General features: G+C 34.4%; 1 protein-coding gene and 1 pseudogene across 1 annotated transcript; one reads left to right on the forward strand and one right to left on the reverse strand.

The window, feature by feature from the left end:
- The first annotated feature begins 4,714 nt into the window (after positions 1 to 4,714).
- LOC100776202 (probable phospholipid-transporting ATPase 8) lies at positions 4,715 to 11,196 on the forward strand (annotated as a pseudogene).
- Positions 11,197 to 15,642: 4,446 nt separating this feature from the next.
- LOC100776740 (peptidyl serine alpha-galactosyltransferase) lies at positions 15,643 to 26,774 on the reverse strand. Its single transcript, XM_003525564.5, has 8 exons — positions 26,235 to 26,774; positions 24,849 to 25,019; positions 24,227 to 24,470; positions 23,851 to 24,051; positions 23,081 to 23,556; positions 22,512 to 22,676; positions 22,096 to 22,339; positions 15,643 to 16,807 (listed from the first exon to the last, which is right to left on the reverse strand). Exons 1-8 carry the CDS (start codon positions 26,534 to 26,536, stop codon positions 16,145 to 16,147), a joined length of 2,466 nt encoding a protein of 821 aa, XP_003525612.1. The 5' UTR covers positions 26,537 to 26,774; the 3' UTR covers positions 15,643 to 16,144.
- Between the last annotated feature and the right edge of the window lie 231 nt (positions 26,775 to 27,005).

The following is a 27,005-nucleotide window of genomic DNA, read 5'->3' on the forward strand; positions in this document are numbered from 1 at the left end:
ATGAGTTTTGGGGTGTTTTTGCAATTTTCATTTTATCCTGATAATTATTACAATGAATTATATATGTTTGACAGACCAATTTTTATGAAATTGATATGCTATTGTGTTGAGCGTGAACCCTATAAATCGAGTAATTTTTCTAATTAATATGAATTGATGAAATAAAGTAAGGAGAAATTTAGAGAGAGATATTGATTTTGTATTTTCTCTTTTTCGTGCTGTTTAGGTTTTTATATATAATTTAAAAAAAATTAATATCATAATTGAAACTGACCAAAGTGTTCATATAATTATTTAAAATTTGTGCATTGAAAACTTACTTTGAAATTTGTGATTCAATATGATGTATGCTAGTTTATAGATATAGAGGTAGTTATTTATATTAATAATTTATGTAAATAATATTGTAGAGTGTTATAGTATGATTCCAAAAGTTATTAAGTGTTGGAGTTTGAGAATATTATGGTTAAATTTCATGAACATGTATATGTTGTACCTTATGAATATCATTGGAAATGTTATGAGATGGTTGATGTGATGTTATGAGATGTTAAAGTGTGGACATGATATTCGATTGTTAATAAGTGGATGTGTTAACACTTGATGTTACATTAATTATATCGTGAGCTATAAATTATACAATAACCCGACCAGTGTTTATGCACAATGTTAAAGAGAAAGTGTAGGTTCCTAGTTAGGAACCAGTGTTAAATTGTAGCGCAATTGTGTTAAACATGTTTGAAACATGAGTGTGAGGTCGTGGTATTGTATAATTCATGAGCAGTGTTTATAAATGAAATATGTGATGAATTATGGAATAATATGTTGCCTTGAGATTATAATATTGTTATTGAGATTGAGTAAAAGTGTAAAGTAGAACATGTGTTGAATTGTGAGATACGTGAAAACATGTGATGGTGGATTTTGACATTATGAGATGTGAAATTGTGAATGAGTTTTGGTGGTGAATAAGTGTGTGATTAACTTTTGATGCGACATTATTTGTGTTGTAAGCTGTGAATTGTACAATAACCTAACCAGTGTTATCTTGAGAAAAGTGTAAATGCGCAGTGTTAAAGAGAAAGTGTAGGTTTCCTATTTAGGAATCAGTGTTAAATTATAGCGCAATATGTTGTACGTGTTTAACACACGAGTGTGAGGTCATGGGTATTGTATAATTCACGAGCAGTGTCTGTGTGCTAAAATGATTTTAGGGGTTGGACCTGAATCAGGAGGGAGAGGCCCTGACGGACTTTTCAGAGTGTAGACCTCTGGGGTCACCGGGTTTGAGTGCTCCTTTAAGCCTATGCTGATCCCATATGGTTGGAGCATTCTCACAAAACATTGTGACCCTGAGTAGTCTCCCTATGATCTTACTTAGTGAGAGTGACCTGACAAACCCATTGTTTGGTGTGTCTTGTTATGTACTCCTAAGCGCCCCAGGGTGGTTTTTCACTGACATGGTACCACATTGCATATAGGCTTGAGTCTTAGCATAACTATCTCATGCGCTTGCTAATTGTTTATTTTGAAATTGATGTGTTATTATGTCTTGATCAGAGTGTGTGATTCTTGTGTAATGTGATTGATGATTGAAAAGTGAACTTTGAATGACAAAGTGGTGAAATTACGTGAAGTACGTGTAACTAAGTTTTATTTGGTTTATATGATATGTATATCTAGTTGTCTTGTTTCTCTATTAGTTAGGAATGTGATAACTCACTCCCCGTGTGTTGTTTGTGTTTGGATCCTGTGATGATCTTGAACTTTGTGTTCGGGGGAGCAGATGACTAGGTGAATTGCTTTAAGAAACCATGTGTTGAAGGACGTCGGGACACAACGCTCTGATAGGATGTGGCATTGGGGTATAGGGTTTTATAGACGGCCTTTTTTGAGCCGAAGTGAATTTATTATTTATTTAGAAAGTTTTATGATGATGTTAGAAAGGTGAATGTGAGCCTGCTACCCTCTTGAAAGACTTGTATTTAAATATGTTTTAAAAACTAGAATTAAGTTTAATTTTTTTTAATTATTTCTTTTATTATTAGTACATGTATGTGTGGGGTAGAGGGTGTCACAATGACCCTTAGAGTATGCTACTTATAGGTGAGAGATAACTTTAAATTCTTCTTGGGCATAAGTTTTTTTTTAGATGAGAAGAAACCTAAGATTACGATGAAATGCTCTTAACTAGTAGTCAAACCAAAAGGTTATTTTAGGACTCATTGGATTAACCTTTATGACCCTGATAAACACGCTCCTGATTTTTTTTTTTTGTTATTTCCCTAACTTTTGCCTAGGCCGCCCTTTTGGGTTTTCAACCTATCAGGTGAGAACTTCTTGTCTGCCCCTAGGTTTGCTTGAAGCTCATGCATGGTGCCTCTCATTGCCCCAGTGTAGGGCTCTGAGGTATCTATTGTTGTCTTCTGTCATGACCTTGTAGCAAGGAAAAATGAAAGAAACTGTGCAGGTTCTCAAAAAAGAATTTTCAAGGACAAGAAATGTTTAAAGGATTTTCCATTAATAGATTAAGTCAAATGACTCTCATTCTTCACAACTCATTTTCTCTCAGAAAGATAACTTTTAAGAATGATAAAGTGAGGTCACATGAATTCTTGTACTTCTTATTTTTTGATTTGAAACACAGTCAATCAAATGTGTTTTTTTTTTAACTATACTCGTCGCTTACGACACCCCCACCAAACGAGCAATTTCTGATTGAACAGACTTGGAGATCAACTCAGGAGCACAGGTCTCTTGAGCAAACAAACCAACGTCTTATATTCACATTCAAGTAAAAGTTAAATAAGCAAAGATGTAATTGTGAGAGAATAAGAGACAAGGACATCAAATTTATCCATATTATTATCATTGTGATTATTGTTTACAGTAATGGCATAAACCTGAAAACCCTAATGAGTCCTTGGGAATATCTAACAACAACCTTCAAATTGCCCCAAGCATCATACATAGTATTGCCTTACGACATCAGAATTCACAAGCGATCCTCCTTCTCGAATCTCAGCCAGCCTGCATCAATCAGAATTTGCACCTTATGTTTCAGGGTCATACAATGCTCAATGGAATGCCCTGGAACTCCCCCATGATAAGCACATGTCATGTCGGGGTTGTATCCTCTAGGAAACGGAGGTTGAGAAATCTTTGTTGGGCTTATGATTGCCATTGCATTATCGAGCAGATAGGCGAGTAAGTCAGCATATGGCATTAGAATTGGGGTGAATTCTACAGGCTTTTTTCCTAGAAAGCTCCTTCCCTAGTTGGTGTTTTGATTGGTATTAGGGGTGGTGTTTGGTCTTGGATGTGCATCGGGTGGATTTTGTGGTCGATTTAGGGGTGGCCTTTATGGATGATTATTGTTGAAATCGAGTATAAGTATAAAGTTGAACATGTGTTAATTTGTGAGATACATGTAAACTTGTGATGATGGATTATGACATTATGAGATGTTAAATTGTGCGCATGATATTTGGTTGTGAATAAGTGTGTGTGTTTAACACTTAATGTGATAATAATTGTGTTGTGAGCTATAAATTATACAATAACGCGACCAGTGTTTATATTAAGAAAAGTGTTTATGCATAGTGTTAAAGAGAAAGTGTAGGTTCCTAGTTAGGAACCAGTGTTAAATTGTAGCACAATGTGTTAAACATGTTTGAAACACGAGTGTGAGGTCATGGTTATTGTATAATTCATGAGCAGTGTCTACTTGCAAAAATTGTTTTAGGGGTTGGACCTAAATCAGGAAGGTGAGGCCCTAACGGATACTTCGGAGTCTAGACCTTGGGGGTAAAAATACTCGGTTTAAGTGCTCCCTTAAGCCTATGTTGATCCTATATGGTTGGAGCATTCTAGCAAAACGGAGTGACCCTGACTGGTCAAATTATGATTTTACTTAGTGAGAGTGACCTGTCATACTCATTGTGTGGTGTGTCTTGTTATGTACTCCTAAGCGCCCCAAGGTGGTTTTTCACTGACATGGTACCACATTACATGTAGGCTTGAGTCTTAGTATAATTGTTGCATAACGCTTGCTAATTGTTTATTATGAAATTGATGAGTGCTATTGCATCTTGACTCGAGTATGTGATTCATGTGTAATGTGATTAGTGATTGAAAAACGAATTTTAAGATAAAGTGGTGAAGTGATGTGGGTTGTATTAAGTTGAGTTATGTTATAAATATTTCCATAATTTATTTTGATTACATCTTGTTTATTTGTTTTTTTTGTGATAACTCACTCCCTGTGTGCTATTTATGGTTGGATCCTATGATGATCTCGAACCTTGTGTTCGTGGGAGTAGATGACTAGGTGGATGACTTTAAAGAACCTTGTGTCAGAGAACGTTGGACATAATGCTCTGATAGGATGTGACATTGGAGATGAGTTTTTACTTTAATTGCATGATGTTATTTTATTTTATTTTACCTCACTGATTTAACAAAACATTTTTTGTAAATTTTGACGACCTTGTTTTGAGCCGAATATGTTTTTAATAAGTCTTATTTGGTAATAGTGAAGTGAATGTAAACCTTTTATCCACGTGAATTTGTTGATCAATATTTTTATATGTTTTATTTATTTATATGTATGTCGGGATAGCGGGTGTCACATTTAGATTATAAACAATTATGGTCAGATGACATTTAATTCAACAGTAATATATTTTTTTAATTAATATTTGTTATCCGGATTATGGTAGTCCTGTTGACTGTGCATCTCACAATTAAGCACAAAAATCAGGTAGCACATCTACAGTCCATAGTTTAGTGTAATTATTTATACTTGTTGTATGTTTTGGTCAAATGTTAAACTAATCAATTGCTTTTATGTTTACTATAATGTGGTTGGTGCGTGACAATTCCAAATTTCAATTGGAGTGTGGATTAATTTTCTTTCTTCGATGGTAAGGATTGCTCAACTACCAAATAACGAAATAGAAAATGTTTCGTAACTTCCATTTATAGAAATCACATTCAATGACATTAAATTCATTCTAGTATGTGTGCAATTGTATCTCTAAAAAAATGAAGTTTTTTCTAGATATATGAGAAGTGTCAACTTTCCCCTCCATGATATTGGGAAACTTGATATTGTTTAAGTTTTACTGAGTGTGAATGATATTGATTATGTTTCTTTTAAATCTTTTTATTCTGGAAAGTTATTTTTTTTCCCCATTGATATATCCCACATATCATTCGGGGACTAGAAGTTTTCCTTGCTAAAATTCTTTTTTCTTCTTCAGGATATAGAGGCAGACAACCGAAAGGTTCAGGTATATGGTAGAAATTATACATTTGTGGAGACTAGATGGAAGAAACTCCGTGTCTGCGATATCATTAAAGTGTATAAGGATGTATACTTTCCTGCTGATCTTCTTCTGCTTTCATCAAGCTATGGTGATGGGATTTGTTATGTCGAGACTATGAATCTTGATGGAGAAACTAATCTAAAATTAAAGCATGCCTTGGAGGTGACAATTCATCTTCAAGATGAAAAATCTCTGCAAAAGTATAAGGTCGTGGTTAAATGTGAGGATCGTAATGAAAATTTGTACTCGTTTATTGGAACTTTACAATATGATGGTAAAGAATCTCCTCTTTCCTTGCAGCAGATCCTGTTAAGAGATTCTAAGCTGAAAAACACTGATTATATATATGGCATTGTTATCTTTACTGGCTATGATACAAAAGTCATGCAGAACTCCGCTGATCCTCCATCCAAGGGAAGAAAAATTGAGAGAAAAATGGATAAGATAATCTACATCCTCTTCAGTACCTTGGTTTTGATATCCTTTATTGGTTCTGTCTTTTTTGGTGTTGAGACCAAAAGGAATATTAGTTCTGGCAGGTATAGAAGATGGTATCTTCGTCCAGACAATACAACTGTGTTTTATGATCCTAGAAGGGCAACACTTGTTGTTCTTCTTCATTTGTTGGCTGCCCTTATGTTGTATGGATCTATAATTCCAATATCACTTTATGTGTCCATAGAACTTGTGAAAGTTCTGTAGGGCAACACTGTGTTCTTAAATCTGGTTTTAGGTTGAAAAATTAAGAGGAAGAAAATTATTTGCTTAAAGCCTTTCAGGTTGTGAAGAATATGGGCTAAAAAATGAGGAAAATAAAGATCATGATCTTAAAAAAGTGAAGCAAATAAATGTCATAAGAATTTCCAACTATATGAAAATCATCTTGAACTCTCAATGACAAAAAATTCAACTTGAAATCTTATAAATTATTTGGTTCATATACTGCGATTGTGGTATACTTTAAGTTTGTAGGTTTGAACCTGTTTGATATCTTTGGTCCGTACTGAGAGAAAGTGATTTAAAATGCTTTGACTTTATATATCCATATTATAATTTTGGCACAGTTTCATTCTTTTGAAAATTTGTGTTTAATTTATTGTTCATTGGGTTAATTTTTTATGAATAGAGTGTACCAACTTCTGCATGTCTTCGACTTCAACAGTTCCCGCAAAAGAATGTCAGTGATAGTGAGGAATGAGGAAAATCAATTATTGCTACTATGCAAGGGTGCTGACAAGTTTCAAATAATATCCATATGCTTTTTAAATAATGCGTTATTAGCAGTAAGTTACATGTAGTGATGTCGAATTGTGCATTTCCATGCATATATTCAGTGTAATGTTTGAAAGGATCTCGCAACATGGAAGACAGTTTGAAGCTGAAACCAGGGATCATATCAAAAGATATTCTGAGGCTGGTTTAAGAACCCTTGTAATCACATACCGTGAACTTGATGAAGAAGAATATAAGTTGTGGGACAATGAATTTTCAAAAGATCAAAACTACTGTAACAGAAGACCGAGATGCGTTGGTGGATGCAGTTGTTGATAAGATGGAAAGGGATTTGATTCTTCTTGGTGCTACTGCAGTTGAGGATAGACTGCAAAAGGGGGTAAGTATAAACCTTTTAATTTTTGTACTTCTAATTATGTAAGTTTTTGCCTATATAATAGTGTGCATTTTACAATTTCGCCTCCAGTATTGACTTCCATACATAGTGATTCTAAAATAAAAGTTTCTGACAAAAAAATGAACTTCCGTTTCAGAAAATAGACCACTGAATGTGGGGAAAAATTGACCCCCAAAAAATTAGTTACTAGCACCATTAGTTATGTTCTTGATTAGTTAATAAAGTTTATTATGTTTACTTGAAAGTATAGGTTCCTGAATGTATTGAAAGCTCTCCTGGGCAAAAATCAAGTTATGGATATTAATCGGAGACAAGATGGAAACTGCAGTCAACATAGGGTAAGTTAACAAGGCTTGATCTAGATTATTTTCTAAGGAAGTTGCATACAATTTAAGTTGGTCTTTTTCGCCTTTTGTTTTTACAGGTATGCATGTAGTTTACTTAGACAAGACATGAAACATATAGTGATCACTCTAGATTAACCAGATATCCTATATATCATTGGAAAAACAAGGGGACAAGGAAGCTCTATCAAAGGTACATGACATTGGAAGTTTTTTGGAATTTAATTTCTCTCAGAATTATAGATCCTTGATATAACAATTGCTTAGGCCTCTCTTGAAAGCATTAAGAAGCAAATTAGAGAAGGAATCTCACAAATCAAGTCTGCAAAAGAGAGTTCTAATACAAATAAAGGAAGTTCTTCTGGGTTTGGCTTCATGATTTATGGGAAGTCCTTGGATTATTCTCTTAACAAGAATTTGGAAAGGTCCTTCTTTGAGCTGGCAATTAATTGTGCTTCTTTCATATGTTGCCAATCTTCACCCAAACAAAAAGCTCGCGTGGGTGCTATTGGTGCGCAATTTGAATTTCTGTCATATAAAAATAGAAGTTCCTTGTATACCATCATTGCTTTGGGTGTGAAAACATTTTAATCACATCAGCCAAAAAAAATATGTTGGTTACAAAATTGGTGAAATTGGGAACAGGGAAGACAACATTATCTATCGGAGATGGGGCAAATGATGTTGGCATGCTTTAGGAGGCTGATATTGGAGTTGGCATTAGTGGTGCTGAAGGGATGCAGGTCTAAAGATAAATTTGATTATACCTATTTGAGTTGTGCTTTTATCTGTCCTTAAAAAGATTTATATTCTCCAAGCCCATAATAAATGAAGAAATTGAAGAGAATTTTTAATTCAACTTAGGAGGCATTTGGAAGAGCTTGTAGGGAGTTTGAGTTTATGGAAATAGCTTATGACTCTTATAAGTTCTTTTTAGTTTATTTCAATAAGCTCTAAGAAGCTTATCAAAATAAGATCTTTTTAGCTTATTCCAATAAGTTTTATGCTTCAAATTCATGGCATAAGCTCTAGTGAATAACTACTTAGTTAAGCTTTTGACCTGAATTCACCCTTAATCTAACCATGTTCATCTTCTCATAACTTTTTGTGCTCTTTTAACATGTGGTTTTAATATGTGAACATGTATTTGGTAGATTATGTTAAATTATGGAGAAATTGAATTATACATAATCAACAGAGTTTTCAAACCCATATGCATGCAACATAGGTTATTAGTAATATTATTATGTACATAATAGAATTGTTAGAAGTGACTATGCTAATCCATCTTTTTCATTAATTGTTTCTCTTTTCTTAGATAAAAACTATAATATGTATCAGATATTAAAGCCATTAACTGCTTCTATCAGGCTGATTTTTGTTGGGATAAGTACCTGATTTTAAGAAACTATATTCATTATATTAATAATCGTGTTCAAGTGAAAAAACCCATTAAGACGTTTAATGAGAGTCAAGCTGCTATGTAGATTGTGCCTAAACTTGGAATATTGAACCTTCTGAGAAGAAAGTTGATTGTAATTTTCTATATTGGGTTTGGTGATCAGTGGAGTGATGATCTTATTACTCAACCTTTTTGGTTGAGCACTTTTTATGAACTCTAAAACATGTGTTACACTTACATCTATCATTACCTTGAGGAGGAATGTTGGGAAATATTATTCTTAGACTTTGGGCCTAACTCATCCCTACAAAACCAATTTTTAACATGAGGATTGCCCAAACATTATAGACTACAAGTTGATGTGAGTTCTCAACCCCCAAAGAGGCAACATTGTAGGTAGTCCTTTCCGAGACATTGATAACCAACTCCGAGAAGCCACAATTAAGGAGGGTTAGTAGTGATCGAAATTAAGGCAACTTTCCAACACCCCCATCACGTTGAAGGCTATGGTCCATGAGCGTTGCATTGCTTGTGGCCTTACAATGGATCTGAGATAGACTCTAATATCATTTTATGTTTCGGGCCTAACTTGTCCTTACAGAATTGACTTGGAAGGTGAGGATTGCTCAAACTCTATAAGGACTACATTGACTATATCTCTAATCGATGCGAGATCTCAACCCTTGAGAGTTGACCTCCTGATGGCTTCACATTACGACACTTTAGTCAGCTTTTCTGGTCAACCCCTTCATAGGTAGCCCTTTCTAAGACACTAGTAATCAAATCTGATAAGCCACACTTAAGGCGGGTTAGGGGTAACCGCAATTAAGGTGACTTTCCAACAATTATTAGCATGGTCTAATGTGTAATTTGTTAGAGTTATTACTAATGCTATATGTGGATAAAGCTAGTCTAATTGGTTATTAAGTTGAAACCATGCTATATGTGTAATTTGTTAGAATTATTAACAATTAAGGCAAGTTATGGGTGACTAAATTAAGCTGACTTTCTATACAATTCCTTCCTTTTCTCTTATGATATCTAAAATAAAACCCAACAGAGGTTAATAAGTTGAAATGTTAAAAATTGAGTGGAATTATATAACAAAGCATTCATTTTATTTTAAGAGTTGCAGCATTGCAGTATTTTACTTGTGTAATGTATGTAGCTTTTGTACTTGCTTCTGGACATAATTGTGTTACCCGATCATATTGGCATTGATGATTCTCCACTGCATTTTTCCGGTACCTTTTTCTTTCTGCATGTAGTCATGTATATGCAATGTATGTATTGATAAACTAATGATGAATTAAGTTTGAATGACTGTGTTTCAGTTTCTGATGGTTTTTTTTCTTTTGAAAAAAATGTTGTCTACAGGCTGTGATGGCAAGTGATTTTGCAATAGCTCAATTCTGGTTTCTGGAGCGTTTGTTGTTGGTACATGGCCACCGGTGTCATTGACATACATCAATGATGGTAAAATCATGCATCCATCTATTTCTCAAAGTCTTACCACTAAAGATTTAGTGTTCACAAACTCAAATGCTTTCATGGTCCAATTTTAGATCCCTTAATATTCTGAAATGAAGACCATGAAATAGTTGATTTTTTTTCTTTTTTCTCATTTTTAGCCCTTATGAGTTGATTGGTTACTCCTGATGAAAATGATCTTATAATTTTCTGTTTTCATTTTAAGAGTACTACATGGCTGTTCAGATAAAAAATTTAAGCCACTTCATCCACACAAAAAATTGTCACTGATGACTTGTTTTATTTTTTATGCAGATATGCTATTTTTTCTATAAAAATATTACATTTGGATTTACCCTATTTTGGTTTAAGGAATATGCTTCTTTCTCTGGTCAAGCTCCTTACAATGATTGGTACATGTCATTTTACAATGTCTTCTTCACTTCACTTCCAATAATCGCTCTAGGCGTTTTTGATCAGGATGTTTCTGCCAAACTTTGCCTAAAGGTACTAAATTGTCATTTGTTAAAATTACTTTTGTGTGTACTAAAGATACTTAAGGACCAGCAGGTAGATATATACAATTATTCTTCTTTTAAGTTAAGAACTATAAACACTGATTTTTTCTCTATAGGACCTTTATGTTACCAGTTTACCTATGACCATTTGATTAATTATGTTTCATTTCAACTGTGAACACCTTTTTATAATTACTATATGATCAACACTTTAAAGTTTATGTTTTTTGTTTCTTTTTTAAAAGTCTTGGTTCTGCCTCTAGAGCCAATGAAAAAAGGAGTGTGCTTTCAGTGAGGTTCCTCCATTCACTCAAAACATGACCATTGATTTCAGATGCTTTTTAATGTTTTTAAACATTTGTTTCTCCAGTTCCCTGTTCCTAAATACATCTGCTTTGATTCTAGAGTGAAGCATTATCAACTTAACTTTGATATAAATTCACCCAAGTACTCTGAATGCGTTGAATTTTCTCTTATCCAAGTGTTTTTAAGTTCTACATGATTTCTACTGTTTACCAAAACTAGCTAGTACAAGGTCTATAATATGCTTATTGTGACACCCTCTACCCCATACATATATGTATTAATAATAAAAGGAATAAAAAATTCAAATATTAATTAAAAGTATTTAAAACATTTTTTTTAAATACAAACCTTTCAAAAGGGTAAAAGGCTCACATTCACCATTCTAACATCATAATAAAACTTGTCTAAATAAATAATAAATTCACTTTGGCTCAAAACAAGGTCGTCCAAAACTTCATACAATTAATATAGAACCTATACCCTAATGTCACATCCTATCAAAACATTGTGTTCTCGTGTCCTCTAGCATGAGGTTCTTCATAGTCATCCACCTATTCATCTGCTTCCACGAACATAAGATTCGAGATCATCACAGGATCCAAACACAAACAACACTGGGAGTGAGTTATCACATTCCTAACTAATAGAGAAACAAGACAACTAGATATACATATCATATAAATAAAATAAAACTTACTTAAACATAACTCACGTAATTCCATCACTTTGTCATTTAAAATTCACTTCTCAATCATCAATTTCACTTTTCAATCATCAATCACGTTACACAAAAATCACACACTCTGATTCAAAACATAATAACACATCAATTTCATAATAAACAATTAGCAAGTGTATGTAGCAATTATGCTAAGACTCAAGCCTATATACAATGTGGTACCATGTTAGTGAAAAACCACCCTAGGGCACTTAGGAGTACATAACAAGACACACCATAAAATGACTATGTCAGGTTACTCTCACTAAGTAAAATCATAGGGAGACCAGTCAGGGTCACGCTATTTTGCGAGACTGCTCTAACCATGTGTGATCGGCACAGGCTTAAAGGAGCACTCAAATCGGGTGACCCCCAAGGCCTACACTCCGAAGAGTCTGTCAGAGTCTCTCCCTCGTGATTCAAGTCCAACCCATAAAATCATTTTTGCAAGCAGACACTGCTCATGAATTATACAATATCCACGACCTCACACTCGTGTTTTAAACACGTTTAACACAATTGTGCTACAATTTAACACTGGTTCCTGAATAGGAAACTTACATTTTCTCTTTAATATTGGTTCCTAAATAGAAAACCTACGTACACTTTCTCTTTAACACTGCGCATCAACACTTTTCTCAAGATAACACTGGTCGGATTATTGTACAATTCACAGCTTACAACATAAGTAATGTCACATCAAGTGTTAACCACACACTTTTTCACAGCCAAAACTCATTCACAATTTCACATCTCATGGTGTCACAATCCACCATCACATGTCTACACGTATCTCACAAATTAACACATGTTCAACTTTGCACTTATACTTAATCTCAATAACAGTACTATAATCTTAAGGCAACATGTTATTCCACAATTCATCACATATTCCATTTATAAGCACTGCTCATGAATTATACAATACCCACGATCTCACACTCGTGTTTCAAACACGTTTAACACATTACGCTACAATTTAACATTGGTTCCTAAATAGGAAACCTACACTTTTTTTTTAACACTGTGCATCAACACTGGTCGAGTTCTTGTATAATTCACAACTCACAACTCAATACACACATCTCAATACACATGTACCTCAAATCTAACCATAATATTCTCAAACTCCAACACTTGAATAATTTTTGGAATCACACTATAACAACACTACATTATTATTTACATAAAATATTAATATAAATAAATATATAGCTAAATCTATATATATAAGACCAACAACATACATCATATTGGATCATGAATTTCAAATAAGCTTTCAATGTACCAATTCTAAATAATTATATGAACAATTTCCCGTATATATAAGTATACATGAATTCATATATATTATCTAAGAATACAACACATAGTCTACTAGAAATATTTGGTCAATTTCAAATATAATATTAATTTTAAACTATAAAAAAAACTATAAAAAAAAACATGAAAAGGAGAAAATACAAAATCAATATCTCACTCCCTCTTACGCTAAATTTCTAGTTATTTAATTTCATCAATTCACGCTAATTAGACAGGTTCAATTTATAGGGTTCACACTCAACACAAGGACACATCAATTTCATAGCAATTTCTCATTGGGACATCAACTAGGTCATCAAACGTATATAATTCACACTTATAATCATAAGGATAGAATAAAAATTGCAGAAACAACCCAAAACTCATTTCAATTGATACTCTAAGGATCCCTACACATGTCCTCACTAATCCCCAATTGTGAATAATTCATCCCTTACCTCTAAGCAGACTCACGTGTCTTCTGACAGCAATAGCGGCATCTCTAGCGGTTCCCTGAGATTCTTCCAGTTTTTCCTCCAACTGCTCCCATAGAGTTCCCAAACGTCAGAAAGACGGAGAAGGGATTGAAGCCTCCACATGTACTGTCTTTGTGCAATTCCTTTTTCGCTCTCTGAAAATATTATTTCACAAATCCCAACAGTGAAGGCTCACGGAATTTAATCTTGAACCACATATCAAAATTTCATAAAAATCCAACGGTTAACGAAATCGAGATCATAGTTTTACTAAGATGGTTTTGGGTTTCTACGGGAAAAGAAAAGACTACGATGTGAAGTGTATTTCTCTCGGCTCCGACTTGATTTCAAAATTTCTAACGGTGGGATTGATTAGAACTGAGTGGCAAACCATGTGCTTAAATTTCATGACGATCCAACGGTTAATTAGTTCGAGATCATCATTTTTACTGAGACAATGAGACAAATTTGGTGGACTGCAGGAAAAAGAAAAGGTTATGAGGGAGGAGGAGAGAAAAAACAAATTAAGAGGATGAACAATCATAAAAGCTACCGTCTGACCTAACATATCACTATTTATACCTAGGTACTCACAACCTATTATTTACTCTATTTATTTATTTTTATTATTTTATAAAAACCAACTCTATTTTATTCATATCAAATGAGTAAATAAAATACTCTTTTTATGAAAAATGGGATGTTACACTTATACTATCTTCCTCCTCCTCCCTGTTACAAATATTTTCTCGTTCTCGTGGAAGAAAACTATTTGCAACCATTTTACCTTCTATTAAGTTAACCTTAATAGCCAGCCTAGAATGTGTTGCATTCTAAGATGGTCATTTAAAAAAAAAATAACTTACTAAGATGATTCTGTCGTAAAATCGTCCTAGAATGTGTTGCATTCTAAGACGGTATTGTTTCGAAAATCGTCTTAGAATGTGTCACATTCTAATACGATCTCGTTTCGAAAATCATCTTAGAATGTGTCACATTCTAAGACAGATGAGAAACCGTCGTCGTGGACGCTTAGACTTTTTACGACGCCCACTACGACGATGGTGCACAACCGATGTCGTTTGTCCAACAAAATTGACTTAAAATGTCCTTTCCGTAGCAGTAAATATTCCTAATTAACAGTCAAAAACTAATTTCTTTCAATACTTAGAAATTATCAAAATAAATTATCTCTTCTAACAGTTTTCTTCATATATATATATATATATATAACCAAAATGAACCTATAACAATATTTAAAGAAACTCAACTATATATCAACTACACCTTTAATTGTAAATAAGATATTTTAAAATATAAAATATCAATTTAAAAACCCTTGTGTTTTTTGGAACAATATAAAAGGGTAAAGAAGACTCACAAATTTATATCGAGATTCACCTTATAAACTTAAGATTATATATAGTCTTTGGCAATTAAGCCAAGAATTTTCACTATTTGATTCTTCTATCGCACATTCAACACAGAAGTATTAATGTACAAATATCTCCAAGCTTAATATATCTCATGATCTTGTTCAAGCCTTTATAAGATCGACTTCACAGTCCTAGAATAATTTAAAAATGCTCAAAAAGAAAATTTAATGTTATATATATGTTAAAGTTTTACAAAGGTAGCTCAATAAATGTTAATAAATGCGAAGAATGTGACTAAATGCTGTAAATAAATTTTTGAGCTCTTAATGAATAAAGGAATGCCTAAAAGGGTTATCAATAAAAATTAATAAAGCATATAAGTTGAAGAAAATCTTGTAAAAGAAATCAAAACGAACTTTTTAAAAGGTTCTCATATAAAGTACCACAAAGGTAGTATAAGAAAAATCTTCTCCAAACATACCCGTAAAATAATTCATGAAAGAATAGTTTGTAGAAACTTGTTGTAAAATGATAATCGAAGCAAACCTCGGATGAAACAGTCTCTGCCATGTTAAAAAAATAAAATAACAACCTCCATATGATATTTCCCTAAATTTTGAAATAATTAATAAACATAACCGTTAATTATTTCTCTCCCAGATCAACATTAGATTGTAAGGGATTACCTAGTATTCTGGGATGGACTAGAAACCCATGCAAGCATATGCATACAACAATTAATCTAGAATAGTTGGTTGGCAAAGTCTAAATTCAACACAAGTTTCATAACCTGATTTTAATATATAAGTGAGTCTTTACAGCAAGTGTTGAGAGGGATAAGATCCATAAAAAAGTTACATCAAAGACTAAATATGTCAGCACTCAGATATTGTCTTTGCTATCACAAGGTAAAAAAATGAAAATGAGAAGTATACAGAATTTCCCTCACCTATGCTGCAGGATAATCAAATCCCTTGTTATACATTGCTGAGATCTTATGTTCTCTGGGTACAAAATACTACAAACAATCTCAAATTAAAGAACAGAAGATTATTTTCCCTTTGCAAATTTCTCAATCATTAAATGTTCATTGACAATATCAAAAAATGGGAAGTCTCTTTGAGGGTCAGAATAACTTGCTTTGCATAAATGATGTCACACAGGCTCACTCAAGTTTCCATGCCTTTTAACCTTCAATTTGTGATCTTCGCATGAAAGTCTTAAAATTCTGACCATCAGCTTTACACCATTAAAAAAGAAAAGGAGCACTGTCTACAGAGGAACATCGACACCACGGCTATGCCGGTCACGGCTATTCGTTTCCATGAATCCTGTATGCAAGCTTCTTCTCCTTCTACCGTGTTTTAACCTTGTTCCTCTTCTTCTATGACCTGAATACACCACAAAAATAACAACCAAGAAACCTACTCCAGAAAATGCCCACAAGAATATCACCCAAAACCTGAAAGAACTAGGCATCTCGTCTTTCCGAGCATTCGCTGATTCCTCCGATTGATTTGTTGAGATATTATTGCTTACTGAATCATCATTTGCATCTATGCTGTTGACTCTTGAGACTCCATTTTCCTCTTTTTTGTCCTCTTTTGATGTTGACAAGGAATTATTACTAGAACACCTTTTCTGATGGTGCAGATTTAGTGCTTCATTCAACGTCTTAGCACATTCAATGCTGAGCAGGTCTCGCTGTAAATCCTCATTGTTGGCCAGATCAATTGGTGAGGAATCTGGTGGGTCTGGGAACTTGGCCCAGCATTTGTTGACCATGTCAACGTTGCGCCAGTCTGCTTTGTCAAAGCTCCAATTGCCAACACTGAATCGCAATCCGTAATGAAAGACTCTATAGTTGACACTCGGTACAGGAACATAACCCGGGTATATCAGTATCTCATTGTTTATGGTATGCCTTAATTTCAACTGCATCAATAAAAAAACTGGTTACAGCAGTGAAATATTTTTCATACTTTAAAGAGGAAATAAGAAACTATGTAGTGTGATACACCATGAAAGAGAAACACACATAGCAGCATGAAAGGGATTAGGGAATGAAAATTGATGTTCATTCTAGTCCAAAACTGTGTCTAGAACAATCACCCGAAAGTGAACACCATAATACATAATTTTGTTCACTCCCTAGAGAATAAGAGTCAATAATAGAATGCGCATAATGAAGAAAGTACTTCCCTTACAAATAAATAAGGCCCTCAATGTCCTTTCATAATAGAGGAAACAATTATCACTGATAACAGATCAATACAACCACATGTGGTTTGTATTTACTTATATATTAGACACGCTTTGTCATATCCTGACTACTTTGGTTTCACTAGCCTTTTATTATCTTATTTGTAATCAGCTAGAACTCTCCCTGTTCAGTCATCATGCAACAGTTAACATTAGCTTCGCCTTCATCCAAATGCAGTCAACTGAAGTACAGCCTCTACCACTTTTGGGTAACTGAAAGCATCAACCTATGAAGCATGAACATTGACATGCAACACAACATACAGTGTGTCTGTGTGTGTATAAGCTTAAAGATTTACTATACCTTAATATATTTTCATATAGGAGAAAATGAAATTGGTACATAACAAAAGAAATTCAAACAATTCTTGTGTAACTACTGGTACAATCAATAAAAAAATCAGGATAATAAAATAACTTCAACATAACTTCATGAGACTTTGATATTATTTTAATACATCTTAAACTTTTGATAGACGATGCCTATAGACATTGTGCTCATACAAGAATTGCTCAAGCAATCGTATCTTAGTCTCCTTTTTATGATTATCAAATTCTCGAGTTAACTCTTAAACTCTTACGATTTTACAATTCTACATAGACAAAACGAGTTAAATCTCTAGTAAACTCTCAAGTTAGATAATGAGTCAACGAGTTTGAAATCAAGTATAATTCTTACCCCCCATAGACCACACAACAACAATATTTTACCATGACTTAAACTATTTGAAGAAATTAACTCCTTTTAAAAATGTTTTCACTTTAATAACTTATGTTTTTATGAATTTATATATAATTTGGTCATTTATGTACTTTGATATTATTTAGTACTAATGTACCATTACACTTTATTATTGTGACTTGTTATTTGGCTTTATTATGTAGTTCAAATGTTAAATTGTTGTTGTTGTAAGAGTATTTTGTTAAGTCTATATGCCATTAATAGGTCTTTTTTTAATCTTATTTTTCTACTGTGTCAACTCTACAAGTCGAGTTTACGGAAGCTCAGGAGTTACTTAAACTCTCGAGTTTGACAACCTTGCTCCTTTTTATTTTTTTTAAGGCATTCTCCTTTTTATTATTGAAAATTGCAAAATTGTTTAAAACTGACAACCTGTGTTTTTCATTTTCTTTTAAACAACCATGGGACCTAGCCATTTCTATGCTGTGTCCTGTTATGATGGAATTTGGAACCCAAAACATAAATTGGAATCAGCATGAAGACACATCAGACATGCAATCAACACAAAAACAAAGCACCAAAATGGTATCCTTGCTTAAGAGGATCAAACACTTTTCCTGGATGGTTGAATGAAGGAAAACTTTCAAGGTAAACTAGGTTTTGCCAATTACACTTGTTTAGATGGGCTGAACAATTGGCTTTGTTTACAAATAGAAAGCCATGAAAAGATGGCATTTTCAAGCTAGTGATAAGATGATATTTTCTTTGCTTCATTAATTTTATTTAGATCAAGGCCTTTAAAATTGCAATCATTCACATTGTATACCCTTACATCTAAGCATTTATTATCTATTTATTAATTTATGTATTTTAATTAATGAAGAAACTGGTGCTTGGAAAAGCTTCCTGTTTGCATATCATAGAACAACAGAATTATTATTCTCAAATATTCAATAAAATTCACTTTGCATTCTGTTTGGTTTCTCGCTCTGATATCCATTAATAGAAACTAGATTTGAAACTAAAGAAATGAATTTTATTGAATATGCAGCTATAGGTACCTAACGTAACTAACTAATTAGTGGTTATGGGTACCTAACATACACCAAACACTTATTCATCCATAATACGAAGTGAACCAATTCCAATGATTCTAAGATAACAATATACCACCTATGCAGCTCTTTGGTAGTGCCATATGGAACTTACTGTCCAGCAGCAGAAATATTCCATATGAATATATTGTTTGGCCAATAGATACTGCAGGCCCTACAAATATGAAGTCTTAACCACTCAAACCAGTTTCAGAAAATGAAATCAATGAATGAAGTGCAGGTCATTCATGCAACATTCAAGATCAACAACTATGTTGTTGAAGTAATTGAATCTGGCTATCGAAAAGAAAGGAAATAGCTTGACAATCTAAGAAAAGCATGCAAGATGAGCCCTGCAAACTTCTCAGTTACAGTAGCCACTCTACAATGCACGAGTAACTCTTTTCTGTCACAGACTCTTCCGGGCCAAATTACATAGAGAACTAAAAACAAAAACATGCTTAATTGCAATTCCTAGTGGCAAGACAAAATTCAGACACAGTGGTATACCTATAGGAAACTAGAGAAAAGATGGAACATCTAAAATGCTCAAGGGAACTACTTGACTACTTGAAATTCAGGTAGATCTAACCTTAATATCTGGTCAGAATATCAAGATTCGATATTGTCAGCATTACCCTTAAAAAGAAAATTATTTTGTTCTGCTCCCAAAAGTAGGGAAAAGTGTCTGACCCTTTCTTAAGCAATAGCGTTAAAGGTTTTACTTCAATTGCCTATGCTAGGATGTAGCTATTGTTAATTGACGATTGACCAAGGTAAGTTCTATCATTGAAACCCCTAAAAGACAAGTAAGAAATAACTAGCATTGAAACCCGTGCATTGCACAGATTTTGAGCAAAAGAAAGTGAAAAAAGAATAACAGAGTAAAAAAAAAAACTTAAAAAACTGTCCAGCCGACACGTGGCAATGGCTGGACAGTTTTTATAATACTATTAATGATAGACTAGTTAGGGTATGACACAACATGTTGAGTATGTAAGTAATTACATATCTCATGGGTTTGTATTCGATCCATGTTCAAGCTATCAAGCAACAAACTGCTCCATCAATTAAGAAAGAACACGAAGGGCACTGTTTATTTCTGGAGTACTCTCCTTTGATGTTTCTATTACTGTCTCTTATTCTAGATAAAATGATTAAGATTAAGCCATGTAGCAATACCCATAAAAAACTATAGCACTTTTTCCCTGCTTTACATACCCTACACCAATAAATGATATGCTTCTTTCTTTATTTGGCAAAGGGGGACAGGTCCAACTACTGTTGAAAGACTATCAATTTGTTTAAGGTATTCAAAACATTGATAGCAAGAAGGCACAACAGCACAGAACCCTGGTAGTCTTTTTGGGAGCACAGAACCCTGGTAATCTTGAAAGACATTTGTGATTTATAAGTTGTTGCTTCCTCCTTTAGGAAGGGGCTTATTGTTTAAGATGCTATAGCAAACCATACCCTAAATACATGAAGTTTAGCTCTTCCTACAAGATTAAAATAAAGTTCCATTTACCCCACAACAGTTTTATGTTTAATTTAAGGCTTTATTTTTGGGAAATCTATTCCTATCCTTCTAATATATCCAAATAAAATTATTTTTATGTGTTTGAACATATCATGTTTTCTACAACATATATATATATATATATATATGATAAGAATTATTTACTATTGTGTGTTGTCATGGATGATCACGCTAAGCCTTTTTTATAATGAGAATAATGATACAATTAAGGTGAGTAATATCTAGTGTAATTAAGGTAAGATTATGTTATTCTCTATTTCCATATTTACTTAAAGATCTAATCATATCTTTTAACACTCCCCTCAAGTTGGAGCATATATGCCATATGCCCCAAGCTTCTTACAAATATGGTAAACTCAATAGAAACAAAAGGCGATTCTAGCCGTGTGGTCGTGCCGCATAAATGATGGCTCGGCGGCATCCAATGGAGGTCTGCAGTTGTGAAGGGTACTGTTCATCTGTGAAAAGAGCATGCACTAAGAGCGTGAGATGCAAGTGCATGGGGGTGCATGTGGCAGCAGACGGCGACACAATTGTGACGTCAGGGTTGCTGGAGACAAGTGACAGTGGTCACAGGTAGGCACTGACGAAAGCGCGTTGGGAAGGCTGTCAAACTAGGGCAGAGCAGTCATGTGGTACTTTTCACCACAAAGAGGGGCTGCGAGGATTCCTCTGTCCAGTGAGCCTGGTCTGCAAAAGACAGTCGGATTGGTGACCAGACATACCGGGAACAGGGATTGTTTGGCACAGCAAAAGGATGTGCGTGAGAGCACGTTGGTGGTTGTTTCAAGACACCGTCAATGGCGTGACGTAGATCAGTGGAAGGTAGTTCAGATCCGTAGGTTGTTGGCCAGAAAGTTCACCGAAAAAGCTTAAACATGTCGCTGGAAAGAGATGATGAGTAGAGGACCCACCGGGGACAGTGGGTCCCTGGTGAGACACGATTTTTGTGATACCTCAACCAAGAATAACAAGCTCTGATACATATAACAGTGTTGTACTGTTGTAAGTTGTGTCTTAGATGACCACATCTCATCTTTATTTATAATGGAGAAATCAGAATCAGTATTGATTACATATCAATCAATTACTGATCATTAGGTAATTACATATCTATCAGAATCATAAGTTTCTATATAATAATAAATACAAGATAATGTAATCTGACATATATATATATATATATAAGATGATGATGATTCGAGTTTTTGCCATCCAAAAAAACTAACCTATGTTCAATTTGTGTGTTTGTCTTATTACATTAGTGTGATTCACTTGCGTGTGGTAAAACAAAAAATTCATAATCAAAAAAGTGAAATGACTTAAATAGCTATAATTGAAAATTGGGATTTGATTTGTTCCTAGAATAGATGTGATAGCCATTCGACTGAAAGCCAAAGGGTTCATACTCATATTTGTCCTGGCTCTTTGAAGGGTAGAACAAGTTGGTGAGCATGTAGCTAGCAAATGACAATAGGACACCACCTCCCATCAAAGAGCCAAAAGGTCAGCATTAATTGAAAAGGTTGCAAAGGCCAGGTCTGGAACTGAAAGAAGTTATATCTCTAATACTATACTATAACACCCATAATCATATAAACATGTAAGCTCAGTATGCATTGGTAAGAATGTAAAAACAAAATACCTCAGCTGCACCAAATGAGTAACCATACATCTCACTAATCCACCCAGATTCATATATGTCTCCTGTTATATTTCTTGCATAATGAGCTCTATCAGCTCGGACCTCCTCAGTTTTATGCAGCCATAGCATAGCGAATTTCCGGAGATCATCAATATGCATAATGATAACACCACCAACCTTGTCACAAGCCTCGGGATGGCTAGTATGCAATTTTGCAAGCTCATTATCACAGCCGATAAGGTAGCTAGTATATAAAGAATAAAACATATAAATGAGTCATCATGCTGAATACACAAGATAAAACAGACATCAGCAGAAACATGTATGTACTGTACATGCCAATTGCTGTCAACAACATTGCATTAATATCAACAATAACAAGTCTCATAAAAATAAATCAAATTCACTAGGCTTACTCATAGGGAGTCGAAACAGGATGACTACGAGCAGCTTTGAACTCCCATGGTGTTATTGGGCCTCTCAAGATCATATCAGCATCAAGAATCACTATGAATTCAGCATCAATATTTACATGATTAAGCCAGTGAAGGACTGCAGCAGGTTTATTAATTGCTGGGTACCTAAAATAAAACAGACAGGCTATCATGTTTTTTAACCTATAGTCTAAATCATGCAGCCACATGAAGCATTGAAAAGATGTAGGCTCTCAATAACTGCAGGATACGGGTTGAAGCATGAGGTATCTTGTATATTATAGCAAACATAAGGCAAAGCTCAGAAGTTTTACAGTATTAAAAAAATAACTTAAATTCGAGTTTCACAATTTATTTTGAAATCATAACATTGATAGACTAAACCCAGAACCTTAATTTTAAGACATCAAATCAAGCACAATTTATGATCATTCCATAAAGTTGTCCTAATCATGCACTAAATGTCAGTGCAGAAATAACAAGCAATAACTGAATAGTTCACATAATGGGATTGAAAATTGAAAGAAACCGACCAAAAAAAAAAAAAATACCAATCTCCTGTTAATGGATGTCGACTCATAGAAGGGACATAATGTGTGGGAGCCAGATCATGGCCTTTATACTGACGTAAGTCCTCATCAGAGCAGCTGAGAAGTCTAGTGATATTTCCAGGCTGTCCACTTCTACGGAAACTGTGCATAAGTCCTACAGTCTGCCAATCAAAGTACGGGGTGCATTCCGTGGAAAAAATGGTATGGATTTTGGGATGTGGCTTTCCAGCACCATCATCGACATGTTCTTCTTTGATATCCTCCATCATTTGTAAAGTAGCAGGATTCACATATTTTGGCTGAGTTAGTTCTGCATAAGCTTTGCTTTTCAAAAAGCTCAAGTATTTAGACCATGTTGGTTTAGGGCAACCATTTGCTGCATGTTGTAATAAAAGACCCTCATTTATAATGTTTATGCACTCTAAACTTAGAAATAGTCCTCGCCTTCGATTAGGATCAAGTTCCAACTGTCTTACCTGCAATAAATGCTTTCCAATTTCAGCAAAACTGGAAAATCCTGATGCCTTATTTATTTGTATAAATTCAGTATATTTGGATTAAAAGATGAAGTTAAAATGTTGAGTATTATAAATGCATAGGTCATGGGAATATATTCTTGCTTATTAACAAATGACAAAGTATTAGTGTAACACACATGCTTTTCGATAACACAGGAATTTATTCTCCCACAAGACGAGCACACCATGAGGGGAAAAAACCTGTTCTTTTATACCACTAGTTTCCTTAAACAAGTATAATTGCTTACATACCTCTTTTGGGTAAGGAGGTTCTGGAAAGAGCTGGTTACATTCATATACAATTCCGTCATCATGGTGAGCCAGTTTATTGAATGACCAATTCCCAACACTAAATGGCAACCCATAGTGAAGAAGAATTGGCTCAATTCCCTCGCGAGGAACATAACCTGGGTAGATCATTAAGTTATCATTGATTTTGTGCCGAAGTCCAACCTGTGAAGAAGAAGAGGGAACCCAAATGGGAGGACAGAAGGCAACAAGCAAAATAATTAGTGAAAAGTAATAGTTTAACACTGCAATGAAGTGCTGGACAGTTGGCGCAGAGATATAGTGAGTATATAGTTTATAATGCTGGAAATAAAAAATCATGTTAAGGCATAGAGCTCACTTCTGCAGCACCAAAAGAGTATCCGTACATCTCACTGATCCATCCTTTCCCATAGATGTCACCAGTTATGTTTGTCGCCCAGTGAACCGTATCTTCCCGTACTTCTTCTGTTTTTGAAAGCCACAAGGGGGCAAAAACTCGCAGGTCATCTATATGAAAGGCCAAAAGCCCACCAACTTTGTCACACAGTTCTGGGTGTTTTGTGTGCAGTTTAGCCAAAATATTGTCACAACCTATTAAGTACCTGGAGAAATAATACAAGATATATACCAAGTTTCAATGGTGAGCCAAAGAAAGAAACACTAATATAAAATACAAGATATAAGTACTCCTTTTAAGAGATTTAATCAAGTTTCATAACTTCAAGAAAAGCTCTCTAGCTTGTGTATTAAAAAGCCCCTATTCCCTGATTCATATCGTCATGTGAATGCATTAAGACCAAGGTAAATGTAAAATGCTAAGGCTTCCAGAACTTCCATATTGTTATAAATTGTTAATAGCCAAATGTAAGCTGTATTAGTCGATTAGCCTCCTTCCAAAAATATCTGAAATGGAAGTTATGGTAAATATCTAGCGGCTAACACTAAATCATTAAAAGAAAAGGAGTGAACAAAGTGAATACCCATAATATGCTGCAACAGGCCTTCCTTTCTCTGCACCAAGTTCCCAAGGGATAATGGGCCCTCGAATTATCATGTCTGCATCCAGAATGACAACCCAGTCAACATTTTTTGCCTCCTTACTATGTTTAAGCCAGTGTACAACCCCAGCAGGTTTGTTTATTGCAGGGTACCTGCATAGTAGATAGAAGATTTATTTTTCGTCCTGTAATCTTCAGCAAATGGTTCTGCTTTTTGTAATAAGATAGGCACGTGTTGTATTTGTCAAAGGGACGTTTTAAAATTCAAAACACTCTAAGAGGGGTGATATGATATGGGAAGGAACAAACATTTAGCAGCATTTGTGGTTTGAGAAAACATTTTCTGTTTCCAACTTTTGTTTTTACTTTGTTTCCAATTTTCAAATGTTTGTATACGAAACACTGAATCAAAATTTTTTATTGATTTTTGTTTTAATTTTTTTGTTCTCACTTTTTTCTGCATAAACTTTTGAAATCATGATATAAAGTTTATGCGAAAAAAAGGGAGAACAAAAATCAATAAAAAAGTTTGATTCAGTGTTTCCTATACAAACATTTGAAAATTGGAAAGAAAGTAAAAATGAAAACTAAAAACATTTTCTCAAATCAAGCAGCCCCTTACACAATAAGTACTAGCAGAAATCTTTTCATAATGAAGCAAGAGCATCAAAATTACTCATCCATTACTCTGCACTGTAACTAGTGATAAGTACAAGCTCAATGGTCTTGTGTATAAGGAAAAACTGAATATTGTTGACATCAGAAAACTTATTTTCAACCTCACAAGTCAAAATAGCAATCACAACTGTAGTACCACACAAAGCTACAGCAAAATTCACAGAAAGAATTCAGCTACCACATCAACCCTCAATATCTACACAGTTTCAAGAACTCACAGATCCTGCCCCTGGACATGCCTAAGAAAAGATCAACAGCAGCAATTGCTACACAACAACACATCATGCTGAGTTAAAAACTGTCCTAGTAACTAACCAACATACAATTGGACAACCAGAACCAAAGCCAATGTCATTGACCTCACTCCACAACAAACCACACAAACCAATCCACATTCCACACTCCAAATTCCAAAAGGAACAAAACATAAATGAAGTTTCATAGGTGTTTTTGGTGCCGATTTCCAATCAGAATCGAAGCTTCGCCTCAGTAATCTATGTTGACCTTTAATACAAACCTTTATTACACGAATTACCAAAGGAACTCCACTTGCAATTCGAGAACAACACCACAAAGGCAAAAACACCTACGAAACTGCATCTAACATTTGTCCTTCCAACTATCCCCACACCCGCCCCAAAAAAATCAACTTTGCAACATTGATTACTATAACTATTAAATCTTTGTTACCAGTCACCAGTTTTGGGGTGTCTACTCATTGAGGGCACCTCAAAGGTTGGTGCCAAATGCATCCCTTTGTACTTATTCTTCTCCTCATCAGTGCAACTGAGGAGCCTTGTGATTGGTCCAGGATGCTTGGCCTTCCTGTAACTGTTCATCAGCCCCACTGTTTGCCAGTCGAAGTAGTTCTGACATTCCACAGAGAACAGAGTGTGGATCCTCCTCCCTGATGATGGGTGCTTCCTTGCCCCTTCAACAATGCCAACCACACCCACCAACACAAACACCATCAAAATCCAAACTTTCCCCATCCAAGCTCAATTTCAGGGTCAGAAACCAAATGGGTATCACCTCAAAGATCGGAATTTCACCTCATGACTCTGATCTCACCCCCATGCTGAGCTTGCAATGCTGAAGTCAAAATTCGAAGTTTTGAATAAACAAAAATAATGATATGAGATTAGATGGATTGGATTGGAGGAAGGGAAGGTGTTGAATTTTGTATATTGTGTAGTTTATTACCAATTTATGTTAAAAATAATAATGATAATTATGACGGTTCTATAATTAATTAAGTAATAATTAATGTGGGAACGAATCTGGAAAGTGCGAGTGTAGTTGGTACTTAGTGCATACTATACACGAATGTGAAATGCGTGTTTGTTGAATTTTCAACGCGTTGAATTTTATTTTATTTTTTGTTTTGTTGTGCGGAAACAAAGGATTTTTTCATTTTCTTCGTACATCTTGGTTGATTAGCTTCTGTAGATGATTCGCTGT

Source organism: Glycine max, chromosome 5 (assembly GCF_000004515.6).
Source record: "Glycine max cultivar Williams 82 chromosome 5, Glycine_max_v4.0, whole genome shotgun sequence".
Lineage (NCBI taxonomy): Eukaryota > Viridiplantae > Streptophyta > Magnoliopsida > Fabales > Fabaceae > Glycine > Glycine max.